We start from the raw sequence: 15219 nt of genomic DNA, 5'->3' as shown, positions 1-15219 counted from the left end.
TTATGTAACTTTTTCTAACAACTAGGCATGTAGTATATATTAAAATATTGAGCTGAATGAATAAATCAAACTGTTTCTTTAAAGGTAGTTCAGAAATGCACATTAAAATCATAATTACATTTTAATTCTAAATTTCAAGTATTGTTAAAATTTACTATGTAAACAAGAAATACACTAATGAGCAAAATCATGTGTTTTTTTTTTTCATCTAGATCAGCATAAATTAGTAATGGAAACCAGAATTCTCAGTTATCTCCAGACCTATCAGATTCCACATACATTCGATAAAATTCTATCTCATCTTCAATATATGAAGACTTCAAATTTTTTCTTCTTAAAATTTTCTATTGTCACCTTTTCTAATTCTTCAAAGAAGAAAAATAATCTAAGACTTCACACTTAGAGATTAAAAAATAGCCAAGTGTATAATGTTTAAAAAATATATGTTTCTGTTTTTCTCCTAAATAAGCAGCATCCTTTTGCTTATAGAACATATTTTGAGGTGTTCTAGAATGTAATAGAACAAGAGTGTTTTTTTGGTTTTTTTTTTCATTTTCTTACGTAGTAATCATTTTAGACATGATTCTAGGGTTAAAAAAATGCAAAACTTGAAAGGCTGTATAAATAAATGATATTCTGGAATCTTATTCCATGTATTCCTTCAATTAAAAACATAAGACTGTAACTATCCCCATTTAGAATTCTTAGATTGACTAGAAAATGAAAAACAAAGGCTTCTATTAAATTATAGTAAAGCTAACTTTCGATATAAGTACAGCACCAGAGCATACATACCACTTGGAGACACGATTACTGGCTGAAGAAGTCTTTGCTCTCCTCCAGGGGGAAGGTTCAGTGCAATGACAAGCACTGTTCCCAATGTAGTACCAACCCACAGACATGGCGAAGGAGATGAATCTGCCTTTCGAGTAAAGGTTTCACAGAAATGAAGAGCAGAGATTGCTTCTCGGGATTCTTTATCAATGCTGGTTACACTTGAACTCCGGGATCGACTGAAGGAATTGTCTTTTATATCTGAAATGATTTAAAACGTTGTGAGATGCACAGGTTATAAAATATCATGGTTTTTGTTTGGTATAAGTTTTGCCAAATTGTTAATATACAACAAGACAAAATCTACAGCATATTTATTTTTAGTTTTCTTTTAATTAAAAACAATTTACTTTCATGCTAACAATTTTTTCCCTTTATTTAAATTTAAAACACAAAGGGACATTTCCACACCTGTCAGACCTGAGCTGGGTGCATTTCAGTGAATTTTGGATGTGTGATCTCTACGGTTTTGGTGCAGCTCTCTGCTGGTGTCCTGGCTACTTTTCCCAATCTTAGCCCTTATTATCTTCTTTTCTCATGGTGCTGTTTCTCCCTTTGGTAATACAATTTCATGATTAGGTAGAACTAGAAAAGTGGGTATTTTCAATTTTCTACATTTAAAAATGTATTTAGAAGTACTCAAATTCTACTTTCAAATTTATTGTATGATGTACTTTTTCCCTTCAAATCTGTCTATATGAAAGCCTTAATCCATAAAAAGTTAGCTTTCATTCTTCTTGAATGCCACTTTAACTGTAATCAACATTCATCTAAGGCATTTTTCATCAAAATGTACAACTGATATCTAGCTCATACTTAACCTGGTGTCACGTATATTCCCTTTACCCGACTCTGCTTGTAATGACAGGGATACTTCTAAATTATACTAATAAAATCTCTCTTATCTTTAGCTATCTTCTTCTCTGTGTTCAATCTCAAGTCTGTTTCAAGCCCTGGCCCCTTTCACTTTACCTATACATCCCTGATGGGATGCCAAGTCCCATGTTATTCCAAAGTTATTTCCTTCTTTCTATTACCAATCAACTTCCATTACCCTGTGTTTAGGCCTCCATCACCATTCATCTAGACTACAATTTCCAAGAGATCTCCCTACCTCTACTCTGTCACCATTACAACTCACTTAAATTTTATAAGGTACAGTTGTAATTCTATCAGCTGTATTTTAAAAATCCTCAGTGGTTCCTCTTATAATCTAACTAAGGTTTTTAAGACTTTCCACAAAATATCTCCAACGTAACTTCCTGGCATATTCTGCCAATACTGCCCTACTTCAGTTCACTGTGGGAAATGAACCAAGCCATTCAGTGGTCTCCAAACATACGCGGCACCTACCTAATTTTAGACTACGGCTCGTGATTTTATTTCTGACTGGTGCCCCTGCCTTTTCTCTACCTATCTAGATTGTGCATGTTCTCCATCTCAGGTACTGTCATCCTCATGAAGTTTATTCTGATGCCTACAACCATTTACAGTTTTTCTCTTTTGAATCTTGAGAGCTTTTTCTCTCTCTCATGGTACTAATAGTACATTTATTCTGTAGTGACTTCAGACTTGTCTTAGGCCTTGTTCTAATGTGACTGTAAGTTTCCTAAGGACAAGGGCTGTGCCGTTTTGATCCCCTGCAGAATTAAGCACAGTGCCTTGCACATGGAAGCATTCAACAGATACCTGCTGAGGACAGATTTACAGTTGAAAGTATCTAAAGCAATATGTTTCTGCTGCATCACTGGTATATGTTAAAATTTCGAGTAGCTTCTACTGTTCACATCCAATAATTCATTGCTGACATCACATGCTTTTAATGCTACAATGAAAGAAATGACTTTATTTTTTTTTGAGTTTTGGCAATAGTTATGATTTTATTATTAAAATATGTATTTACATAGTGTTAAGAAAATGAAAAAGCGAAGTGTATGTTAGGTTACTACTCTAGTGCCTTGTTTCTTTTTTATAATTTTTAAAATTGAAGTATAGTTGGTTTATAATGTTGTGTTAATTTCTGGTGTACAGCATAATGTTTCAGTTATACATATATATATTCCTTTTCATATTCTTTTTCATTATAGGTTATTACAAGATATTGACTATAGTACCCTGTGCTATAAGAAATGACTTTATAAAGTGAAAAATAAAAAACATGTTCAAGTCTTCTAAGCTGTTATTTTATTAAATAAAAAAGGTATAATTGAATCCTAGTTACACTAGGATTTTTGTAATCAAAATTAGATTCAAAGTTTTTTGTAATCAAATTTACGTTCACAGGTTAAAAAATATTCTCCCAAATAATAATTACATACAGCATAAGTTTGATTTTAGCTAGCCTCTGAAAATAAAGTCACTAGTTATGACAACAGCATGGGCTATTTCTAACTATAGTTTCTAAAAATGCTTTTCTTTTGCCTGAGTTTGTACTTTCTGTTACTGATTATGACATGATAGAAAAGAACTACTTAACGTAAATGAAACAAATTTCCATAAGCAATAGCTCATTACTGAATGAGTTTGTAATATGATATTGATTCCAAATGTTAACTCTTTATGTTGCAAAAGTTATTTTAGTAAAATAACAGAAATTAAAAATTTATTTTCCAACAATAAGAATACTTGTTACTTTAATGAAACATACACATACAAGGTGAACAGACATAATCACCTATATGATCAGTTGTGACCTAGTGACAAAAATGAAAATCAGTGATACAAGAAAATTTGATACTATAAATTTCAATGTAAATTAACCTTCATAAAACTTTTACTGCTATTTATTAATATTACAATAGGTGATTCACAACAATCTATATTTTAAATGTTGATTCACAGGCCAAGTAGACATTATTTTAATTTAATAGACTAATTTAACTCTATAAAATTCATGAACTATAACTGCATTTTTAGTATATGACTTCTCTATAAAAATTATTTACAAAAAAATGCCAATGGCTATACGAACATTGAAAAATGAACTGAATCAGAATCAACTTTGAACTCATAGAATTAGGCTGCTTATTTTATCTGTCTAGAACTGTTTGAAAACAAGTCGGAATTTTCAGCAGTTCATGAATTATTACTTCCACTGACTGCTATTAAGTTAGATATTGTGGGTCTCTGTAGCTTAAATTTTAGAAACTGGGCAAGTGAAACAAATGGAATAGAAATTTTCATTTTAACTGTAGTATTAAGAGCAGAAATGAAAATAGCCATTAATGCCTCTATCCATCTCTAGTTGATACAACCATTTCATAAAATCACTGTTTTCTTGTCATTCTCTGGATGCCTACAACATTCTACTCGTATGTGTCACACTCTCCTGCCCACATAGAGCCTTAAGCAACAAAATTCTGTATCCCCCAATCAAAACATAATGCCTAGAGGTAAATCTGGTCAGGGCACAAATTAGGACAAAAAACTTATCCACTTTAAGATACGTAACAGTTTGGTATTTTGCCTCCTGTTCCTGATACTTGGAAAGTGACACTAGAAGTCTAGCAGTATCACGCCTGGTTTCTGAGTTTTGGGCCATGGAATCTAGAGTGAAGCTATGCTGAAAGTACACTGTTGCACAATTTCCCTATAAGCAAAAGTGAATTCTACTCACAGAAGCTTCCACAGCTGCAGGACAGTCCAACAGCTCAGCTACTTTAGCAACATTTGGCAGTGTGAGCCTATCAATAATATAGCTGTTTCTCCAGACTGATTCTCTGGCCAGCGTAAAAGAATTACCAGCTAAGAATCTCTACCAAAAAACGGTTGAGCAGCACAATGACTTGAAGGGAAATTATTTAGGTAACATGAATATTGTTTCAAGGTATGTATTAAAGTTATAACTGGCTTAGGGCACTGAAATACATGGGCACACAGGTAAAAGATAAACTGAAAAAAGATGATCTACAGAAGCACAGAACACACACTCTGATTAAATTACTTAAATAATCCATAAGTGTGACTATTCTTTTAAAAAATAATTGACAGGATATTTTTACTAATTTTAAAAGTACTTCTACATGTGTTTTCTCAGATTTTTAAGATACTAAAAGACAAAACCATTTTCACCTAGTAGTATTTAGTGTTACTGAAATCATGGGCCTCTGTGACAGTCTGATGAAAACTCTGAATCCCTTCGCTGGGAAAAAAGGTATAAAGTAATCTCAGATACGCTTGGGTTCAAATTACATCTTTCATTTTTATAGTAAAGGGAACTATGCTCTTCTCAAAACATCCTACATTCCAGAATTAATTCTGGTTCTCTTAACACCAGTGATACTACAGGGTTCTACTAAATCGTTTTTCCTATGTTCAGGAATGGAACATTTTACTAATGACAGTGGAAGGTATTATGCCTACTCACTCATAATCACATGCTTTCTATCAGTATAACTAAGTCTATGATTTGGAAATGCTAAAATTAACATGGTGAAATGGACTAATAACCTAAGTTTATATTATGCATAATAAGATAGTCAGGGAATCTAGAGAATAAACAGTGAGCAGATGAGGTGAGTGAGCAAATATAAAGGAGAAAATCTAGTTATTTCCAGGCTAAAGATAGGTGAAATCATCATTATGCAGTCATATTTCTTATTCAGTTAAAGGCAATAAAAATGTCTAAAATGAAAAAAATGAGTTTAAAAAGAAATCCTGCTTTATATTTACTATATGGAATCTTTATCTTTATTGGAATGCCATTTATCCCTATCCTGGGATATCAGGGAACTGTTTTTGAGCTGGATATAATAAAGCAAAAAGAATATTTGAGTATAGTCACTCTGCTCTCCTAATGGACAGGTTGCATAGAAAGTGCTATAGAAAAAGAAGTATTTCCCAAAACTTGTTATCACCAAAAAGTAATAACGATTCTTGATATAAGAGATTCACTGCAGTACAGAAAATTAGTAATTTATTTTGAAAATATTAAATTCTTATAAAATTTTGTAAATCACAGAGTTCAAAATAAGTTTTCAGACAGTTAATAGAAATTAATCTGAAATCACGCAAATTTTAATCCCACACTAAATTTTGTTTAGATATGAAGTATGAGAGGGTTAAGGAAATATATTATTTTGGTTCCCTTAAATTTATATTATAATTATCTTTTATTATTTACAGATGGCATTCTAAAGGCTATTAATCTTTAAACATTTTAGTCATTTTACAGTTGATTTTCAATGAAAACCTAGTCTATAGTCATTTTACATCTCCTGATTTCCTTACCTCCCATTAAAGAGAGTTAACTTCTATGTATTTTCATTTATTTATTTTACTTACCTAAGTCAGGCTTTAGGTCAGTAGGCAAGCTTAACTTCCTTGACATCTTTGCTGAAAAATAAAATGCATTTTTAAAGTTTTGAAGAATTTTTTTTTATACTTAAGTCATGCCAACTGCTTCAAGACAGGAGTGAATATTTTTCTTACTAAATCTAGATGCTAAGACAATTAAAATGATTAATAATGTTATGGGTGGAATGTAAATCATTTCAATTTTTAAAAAAGTTTGTACTTACGTGATGTAATATCTCTGTGTGCTTGAAGCTCTCACTTCAAGGAAGCCTTGTAAATTCTAACAGTTAATTATTTCTTAGACTCACAGGAAAGGGTTAGGCTTTTCTAAGAGAAGCAAAGTCATTTCTCAGAAAGAAGGTGTTGCAGATAAAGAAAACAGAGGCATAAGACTGAGTTTGGGTACGTGATACAATAAAATTTTTCCAGCTCCTCATCTTCACAGTGATTTGGCTCATTATTTTTAAGGTAATCTCTTGAATATAGGACAAACCTATATTTACAAATTGAAGTATTTGATTACATCACAAAATATTTGGCTCACCCATTTCTTCAAATATGTTACCACCTCTATTCACATTGTAGTAAAAAACAAAAACACAAAATCATGCTCAGTCTAAAATTAGAGTATTTACAAAACCATCAACTATAGATACTTTTATTTTGTATTGGAATAATAAAAAAAGCCTATGTGAAAACTTACTGGAATTCACTTTCCATCCTCAAAATCAGTTATTGCCTTAATCTAGGAAGTGATTTAAAGTTAGGAGGTGTTCAACTACATCTATTGTGTTAGTGGCATTGCATGCGTAACAAAATAGTGCTTCCTATGTGAAATTTTGAAAAAGCATTTGTTTGTTAATACATGAATGTGTATATTGGGTTAAATTTTGGACTGTTAGGAGATATTTAAAGAACAGACCCTGCTAGTCCATAAGGGTGCCATGTAACAAAGAGAAATCCAGTCATAGTACATAACTTCCACATCTAAAAAAATGATAAATTCAGTGTTAGGAAAGAGGCATTAGGCAAACTGGAAAGGGATGGGGGAAATCAGGTTTTTATTTCTAAGCTTCATTAATCAGCATCCATTAAAAAATAAAGTTCAAATATATGAATTGGTTTTATCCTATTTTTTACACATAATCAATCTCAATTAAAAGTTAAAATGTAACAGAAAACTAAAATAGCCAAACAAAAGCTATAGTTGGTTGATCTCATATAAATAGCTATTATATTTAACATCCAATTCCCTTAAAATCAGAAGATATTATACCTTCCTCAAATCGTTTTCTAAACTGATTATGACTCAACATTTTTTTTTTCTAGAATGCAATATTAAACACTTTTGAAAGAATTCAGAGATTTTAACCAATTATCATAGGTATAAAGCACATAGACTGATAAATAACTATACAATGTACATGATATCTGAAGGAGAAAAGTCAGTCTGGTAGTCTCTAAAGATATTCTTTCAGAATCAGATGATGTGAATGCCTCTCTAGACCCCCTATTCTGATTTCAGTTATTCTAAATCTTCAGGGCCTGTGCTTGTAAAATTTGAATGTGCATACCAATCACCTGGGAATCTTATTACATCAGATTCTGCGGTTCTAACAGAATCACAGGAGATGGTGGTGCTGCTGGTTGGTGGACCACACTGAGCATCAAGGTCCCTAGACTCAAAGCAACTTCACAATAGGAAACAAGACTAAGTCACCAAACCCATTATGGAGATACAGTAAGTCCACAACAAATGTTTCTTGAATAAGCTTCAATATCTAGTTTATAAACTGTGGAAATGTAAAGTATAGTGGAGTACAGTGGTTAGGACTGGATTTGGAATCAGACCAAATATGAGTTTCAATCTAAGTCAACCAACTACGAGGTGTGTGACTTTAGGCCAGTCACTTTGCCTCTCTAAATCTCAAACTTCCTCATCTGTAAACTGGGGATAGATAATAATGATAATTTCAAAGTTGTAAAGATTATATAAGATGACATAAGCAAAACATTAAGCATAATACCTGACACACAGTATGAATTTGAAAACTGTTAGTTATTATTTATTAATAACTTTTTGCATAAACTGTAAAGTGTTATACAGGTGAACTATTAATATACTTGCAAATAACTCAATATTTCTTTAGTCTAATTCTATGGTAATATTCCAAGTAACTAAAACAGGAAAATGGAAAAACATTTTAGGACATAAATATAGAATGGCATATATAACTATAAGCTCAACCCCTTTTAAGTTCATTAAAATTTTTTTAAAACTAAGTTTAATATATATCTAAATATAACAAAGAGGATAAATAACCTGAGTAATTTATAAGATATTTTTATGGGAAAGGGTAGAAGGGAAGAGGTGAAGGGGGGAGGGAATTAAATCCTTGCCATTCTTGTATAACTTATATTTATGTCTTCAGTTTCCATAGCCTTTTCTTCTGTAGTCTCCATCCAGTTGTATCTACTACACACATCCAATGAATTTATCATCTCAGCTATTGAACTTTTCAGTACTAGTATTTTCATTTTATTCATTGTAAAGTTTTTATTTTCCCTGCTGATAGTCTCCATCTGTTCATTCACTATGACCATTTTTCCATTCCAATACTTGAACATACTATAGAAGCTGTTTAAAATCTTTGGTTGCTAATTTCAACATCTAGGTCATCTTGAGGTCTGTTTCTACTTATTTTTTAATTCCTGATTATGGGTCATATTTTTCTACTTTTAATTTTGAATCTTGCCTGGGAACTTTTGACTGAATGCAGACATAGTGGATATTATGTTGAAGGGAGTCTGGATTATACCAACAACCTTAATAGGTGTTTTGTTCTGCCATGCAGTTAAATTACTAGTGGATCCTTTTTGTTTTAACAGGATTGACTTTATTCCTTGTTAGGGTGGGTCTGTTTCAGTTCAAACTTAGTTCTAGAGTATGACTTTTATACTACAGAAGTCATCTTTACTCTTAAGGAGTGGCCTTTTTGGAGTATCAACAGAATGACTGAGGTGCTCAGGAAGATCTTACTAGTCTACTCCTAGCTTCGTATGACCTCTGGTACCACTGGGCAGCTCTCGGCCTCACAGCAGGCGGCTGCTACTAGGCTGAGTGGAGTCTTCAAGCTCACATGTGGCCCAGCCCCAAGGCAAGGACCTGCACTGAATCTCTACAGACTTTAAGAAGTTCCCCTCAGAGCAGTCCTTCCTTTCTGTTGCCCTGCCTCACAAATTCCAGCCACTCCAATTCCTGCTTCCTTAGCTTACTGAGACTGCAGCTTCACTTGGGTTCTGCTCACCCTGCATTGTAAGAGGAAAGTATTCGCTGATAGAAAGCTGGGGAGATTGTGGGGCTCATCTCATGTTTTTTCTTTCTCCTGATGATGACCGTCCTAGACTTCCTGTGGCTCAATGTCTGGAAAGAAGAGCCTCATATATTTTGACTAGTTTTACTGTTGTTTTCTGCAAGAGGTTAAGCCCCAAACCTAAGGTCCAGGTTGAAATTTAGGCTAAACGTTTCTATTTTTCAGTTTTTGTGACTATTTCTGGGGAATATCCTTGTTTTCAGGTCTGTCTAGTCAACCTCTTTGATGGCAGGTCCACAAGAGGCAGATCCATCTCTGGAGAACCTCTAGTCAATCCTCTCAGCTTATATACTGTACTCTGGTTATAATTCTGTGAGGAAGCAGTTGCAGACTTCATCCAGCATTTTCTGAAGCTCATGCTTTTATTTCTCAGAAGTCTCAGAAGTACTTGCCAACACAGTTACCTTGCCAGCTGATTTCATTGCACTGAGAAAGAACCTTTTGTTCATGTTCTGAAGTTACTCAATTTTCAAACTGAAGACATATGACCTGAATGAGTTCTTGAAAGACAAACTGTTTCTCTCTTCTTCACCTGTGTATTCTTCAACTCTTGCCCTTGTACCCCGTATCTTCCTTGCTTTGACATCTTTTGTCACTTTAAAGTATAACCTAGCTCTCTTTGTGCCTTTGTCCACAGCAGAAAGAATGAGAATGACAGTAAAGAAGTTTCTTCAGTCTGAAGAAAACTGGAGTCAACGATATATTCCAGCAGGCTGTTAACATGAGTCTTTGCTCTCTCTTCTTAGAAACCTGAATGACGCTATCAAGCTGACTGGCTGAATAAGCAGTAAAGAGGTGCATTGCTTGGAAAGAATTATGAAGTTATACTGACCACAACAATCATGTCTGCAATGGTGGTTTCAATATCAAGGAAAGATGCATGATGTTCAAGAGAAGTAAATCTTAAAGCAAGGGGACTCCTTGAACCAATATACCACAGGTGACAGTTTCATCACGGCTGAAGCTTTTTAGTCCTTTGCAACTGTAGAAATCTCTGTAGAAGTTTCTCAATTATAGAGATGCTTATTGTTGTGTTGAAATCAGACAGATGCTTTGTAATCTTCTCTTAGTTTTTCTACCCACTGTGTTCCACATTTATTTTCCTAAGGAAGGTTTCTTAAAGGAAAACAGTACTATAACTTCTGCTTTTTAGAATGTGACTTTTACATTAAACAATCTACCAGCAATAAAAGGTAAAATGAATTATTATGACAATATGAAGATGCCAAAAAAAGCAAACTGATCTTTGTATTGAGAGAGGTTCAATAATTAGAATAAAGTGACAATACCACTTTTCTCACCAGCTACAGAGGTCCTGGTGCAACTTGTTTCAAGTATAATGAACTAGCCATTTGAATTAGCCATTTGAACTAATATGCCATTTGATAATTACCCATTTGAACTAATATGTCGATTTCTATCTCCCATGCTAGAATATAAATTGTATGACCGGGAACAGAATTTATCTTGCCAAATACTGCATTTCTGTTTGGGCCTAGCACTTAATGTGTCTTAAATAAACATGGTTAACAAATGAAAACATTTTCTATAGAACAAAAAGTATTACATAAGCTTTACATAATAAGTGGTATGAGCTGAATTGTTCCCCTAAAATTCCTATGTTGAAGCCCTAAACCCCAGTACCTCAGAATACTTTTTTGTAGATAGAGCCTTTAAAGAGGTGATTAAGTCGAAATGAGGCCACTAAATGTGAGCTCTAATCCAATGTGACTGGTACATATGCAAGGAAGAAATATGGACACATAAGAACACCAGGGGGGTGCATGTGTCTAGAAGGCAGGCTACGTGAGAACACAGCAAGAACACAGTCATCTGCACGCCAAGGAGAGGCCTCAGAAGGAAAAAAACCAAAAAACCAAAAACAATTGTCAATTCCTTGATCTTGGATTTGTAGCCTCCAGAACTACACTAGACAAAATAAATATCTATTGCTTAAGGCATCCAGTTTGTGGTAGTTTCCTACGGCAACCCCAGCAAACTAATAGAATAAATAATGACAGAAAATAAACTGCCACATTAATAGTTCCATTCAAACAACAGATGATAAAAACATTATTTCAGTAATGGAAATGTAATTTGGACTAATTTTCTTTGTTAGGAAGCATCAACCAAGTTACTTCCAGAAAGATCGCTGTATATTCCATTCTAATGTAAGAAAAAGACGATTTTATATATAGAGAGATGCCTAAATAGTCAGTACTGGTATATAACACACAAACAGACTTTGCTGAACAGATTTTATTATGATTGGACAGAAAATACATTCACAAATAGAATTAAAGTTTGAATATACAATATGTTATACTCTTCAGGTTTTAGTCATCTGAAAAAAAAAAAAAAAGAATTCAGTTAGAAGAACTCCAACTTGTATAATGGTTTTAAAGTACCTGCCTGTGAAATTTAGTTCTTGACCGATTAAGGCTAAGTAATAATTGTTTTTCAAAGTAGGAAATATTAAAGTTACCTGAAAAAACGGTATGACTGCACACTTGATTCATCTTCTCTTCCAAGATGAGCTTTTATTCTTTCAATGGCCATGTTGTGGATTAAATATAAAGATGAACTTCTACAGATGTAAGAGCAGCATTTCGGATTGAATGTTGGGGAATATAAACTAGAAATACCAGTACTAATTTGGGTTTTATAGTGAATTAGAATAATTTTAAAACTTAAAATTCTACTTAATTTCATACATACCTTTTCAAATTCATTTAACTTCAAATAAACCTCTGGGAATTTATTTTTCAAAGTTTAAATATAAACGAATTGGGAAGACAGCACAAGAAGAGACCACACAATCCGAGAGCAGGGACATGCTGTATAGCATATAGTCAAGACACCTGGATTCTGGTGTTGGCTAAGTCACTGCCATGGGATACTACTTTGGATATGCCATTTAACTTCTTTGAGGCTTAAGTTCTTTCCTTGAAAAATAAAGGGGCGAGAGCTAATTTAAAATTGTAGGATTTAATGAGTTAGTGATTTAGAATATAATGATTCAGAACAAATTTAAGTTCTGTTAGAACACTTCAATGTAAAAAAGAAATCACTGGGACTCAGGTACAGGAGAACTAATGAAAACAGCACTTGGACATTATCTTCATTTAAACTGACTTAAAAAAATTACTTCTGTTTTTTGTTAACGAAGAAAAATCATTCCCTGAGTAACTGCTAATTCAGACATTTGAGAGGTAAAAAGGGGCCTTGGAGGTAAAATCCTTCCTATATTAACAAATACCATATGAAAGTTATTTAGTATAATGTCTAAAACTTAGGAGGTGTTCATTAAATAGAGTTATTATTTCTATTTGTTTTAGCACAGCAGTCATTAAGTCATTATACTTTTGAATTTTTATTCTTTAATCTCTAGTATTATTTCCCCCTCACAGTTTCATGTAATCAATTTGATAATCATTCCTCCCATACGAAAGTTAGTAATTAAAATGGGACATAAGCAGAGTTGTAGACTATAGAATCCAGCTAGAAATGTACTTTCAGAATTAAATAGAATCATAATGAAACAGAATAATCTCTAGAGAAGTTTAATCATGTAATTTCAAAATCTACCAAACAATGCTAACATTTGGACCATATTTTACCCATAAGTATATCATGAGAAATTTGTTGAATATTTTAACAAAGATACACATTTTAGGGCTATTTTTATAAAAACTTAAAATAATAAAAAGCTTTATATATTTTTCTATTTCTGAAATTTTATAAAATATAAATAATGAACAAATAAATTGATAACCAATCTTTTTTTTTAAGTGATTTACAGAAATTGCTAACTGACTACAGGAAACTCATTGATTTTGGAAACATTGCTCATTAAGATTTTGCTAATAAAAATTAATTGTAAGGTATGAACAAGCAAAAAAATCACTCTATGTATTTCACATGTACATGTACCTTTCATTAGGGATGCTACAGTTGCATTGTAGTCTGCTATATTTTTGCTGTTAAATTCACAAGACTAAGGTTATGTCTTTTTAGGCTCTTATTCTCATGCATGAACAAGGAGGTCACTGTCAGTATCATTTACCTGAGTTAGCTGTCAGTCAGGAAACAGTGAAGCTAACCTTTGGGTGGATAGGTTAGGGAACTCCACTGACTGCTCTAGTTACTCTCACTTAAGCTTGCTGTTTGAGGAAAGTAGACTTCCAGGCACTGTTACATTATGTTTGGGTGATGGGTAGCAAGATGGACAGAACTTAATATAAGCCTTCTTTTTTCAAGGTTACCACGTAGATAGAACAGGGTCATAACCAGATTATCTAGTTACAAATCACACAGTAAAATTTGTTTTTGAATCTTTAAAACTATCAGGAAATTGTCTTAACAGAACTATAGAACCGTGTTGAAGAGGAGAAACAGTGGAGTGGGCTACCTGCGTGTAAATCACGGCTCTGTCATTCTCTAGCTGTGTAACTAATAGATATCTTACTTTAACTCGTAGTGCCCTCGTCTGTAGAACAGGGAAATAACAGGAAGTAGCTAATTGAGGTTTCTGAGTAAGAGAAAAATATTTATAAACGACAGACACAGTGTGCCAGGAAAAATGTAATTGTTAAGTATATTTTAAAAAACTACTGTTATCATCTCAGCTGTACTGTCAGGCAGCAAAAAAAGTTGATTTTTCATGGTTGGGTTAGATTGTTAAAGTGTGAATAATATCCAATACATACCCTGGCCCTGTCCTCTCCAATATGATACAAGCAGCAGTTACCTTCAAGGACTAGATGAAACTTAGGGACAAAATTTCAGAGCCAAGATATTCAGTTAGCCTTTAATACAAAATGGTTCTTTAACCAGCGCCAGCCTTGGAGGTTCTAGGCTTAATTCTTATGCTTTCCCTTTTTAGGCCACCACATAACTGCCTAACCTGAAGCCAAAAATGTCTGTAGACTGAGGAAGAGCAAGGTGATAGTTTTATGAGGTTCAGGATACTTCAGAGTAAGTATGGGATTGGACGATAGGAAACATAGTTGAGTTCAGAATGCTCACGGAGTCCTAGCACACTTGATAACATTAAGCTTCATATGGAAAACAGGTCTTCACAGAGACATCTTTAGGAGATTCTATGATTTTTTTCCAATGTTTCATTGACATTCTACGTATTTTCCAATGACATATTTTATGCTAAGTCTTATTACAAAACTAGACACTAATGTGGGGAGATAAACTGTCATTTTTTTAAACTGCAAAAACTTTACAGTCTATAAAATGGCAAAGTCTCCATTTGAATGAAGAAAAAATTGAGAAGTGAGCTTTCCTTTTGTATACCTTGAGATATATATTGGGATTAAAAAACTACCAGTTATAAAATAAGTAAGTCACAGGGATGTAATGTATAGCAAGAGAATATAGTCAAAAAGATTGTAATGACTTTGGCGTGAAATGTATAAAATATTGAATTCCTGTGTTGTACACCTGAAACTAATATAATACTGTAAGTCAACTATACTTCCATTAAAAAATACTGAAAGATTCCTACTGGAAACAAATAAAATTATATATAAAATAGGAGATATAACAGTGGTTTCTGCAGATAAAAAATAATTATGTATAACTGTAAAACTGACATAAGTCTGGAAAGTTGAATAGAGTTAACATCTTTCCCAAAAAATGTAACTATAGAAACTGGCATGACAAAAAGAAAAATTTGCTGATAACATTCTTGTTTTCTTTCTTT

General features: G+C 33.1%; 1 protein-coding gene across 5 annotated transcripts in view; it reads right to left on the bottom strand.

Moving 5' to 3' along the window:
- The window catches only part of STXBP5 (syntaxin binding protein 5), a 156903-nt gene that overhangs the window by 29098 nt on the left and 112586 nt on the right, over positions 1–15219 (bottom strand). For all 5 annotated transcript variants that reach the window (XM_014559948.2, XM_006185439.3, XM_032485110.1 and 2 more), the window contains 2 exons: positions 6118–6168; positions 796–1035 (listed from right to left, as the gene is read on the bottom strand). In XM_014559948.2, coding sequence (XP_014415434.2) covers positions 796–1035; positions 6118–6168 — 291 coding nt within the window. The remainder of the gene's footprint in view (positions 1–795; positions 1036–6117; positions 6169–15219) is intronic.

This window comes from Camelus ferus, chromosome 8 (genome assembly GCF_009834535.1).
Source record: "Camelus ferus isolate YT-003-E chromosome 8, BCGSAC_Cfer_1.0, whole genome shotgun sequence".
NCBI classification, from domain to species: domain Eukaryota; kingdom Metazoa; phylum Chordata; class Mammalia; order Artiodactyla; family Camelidae; genus Camelus; species Camelus ferus.
The sequence above is the reverse complement of the archived record's forward strand: the minus strand, read 5'-3'. Positions and strand labels throughout refer to the sequence as shown.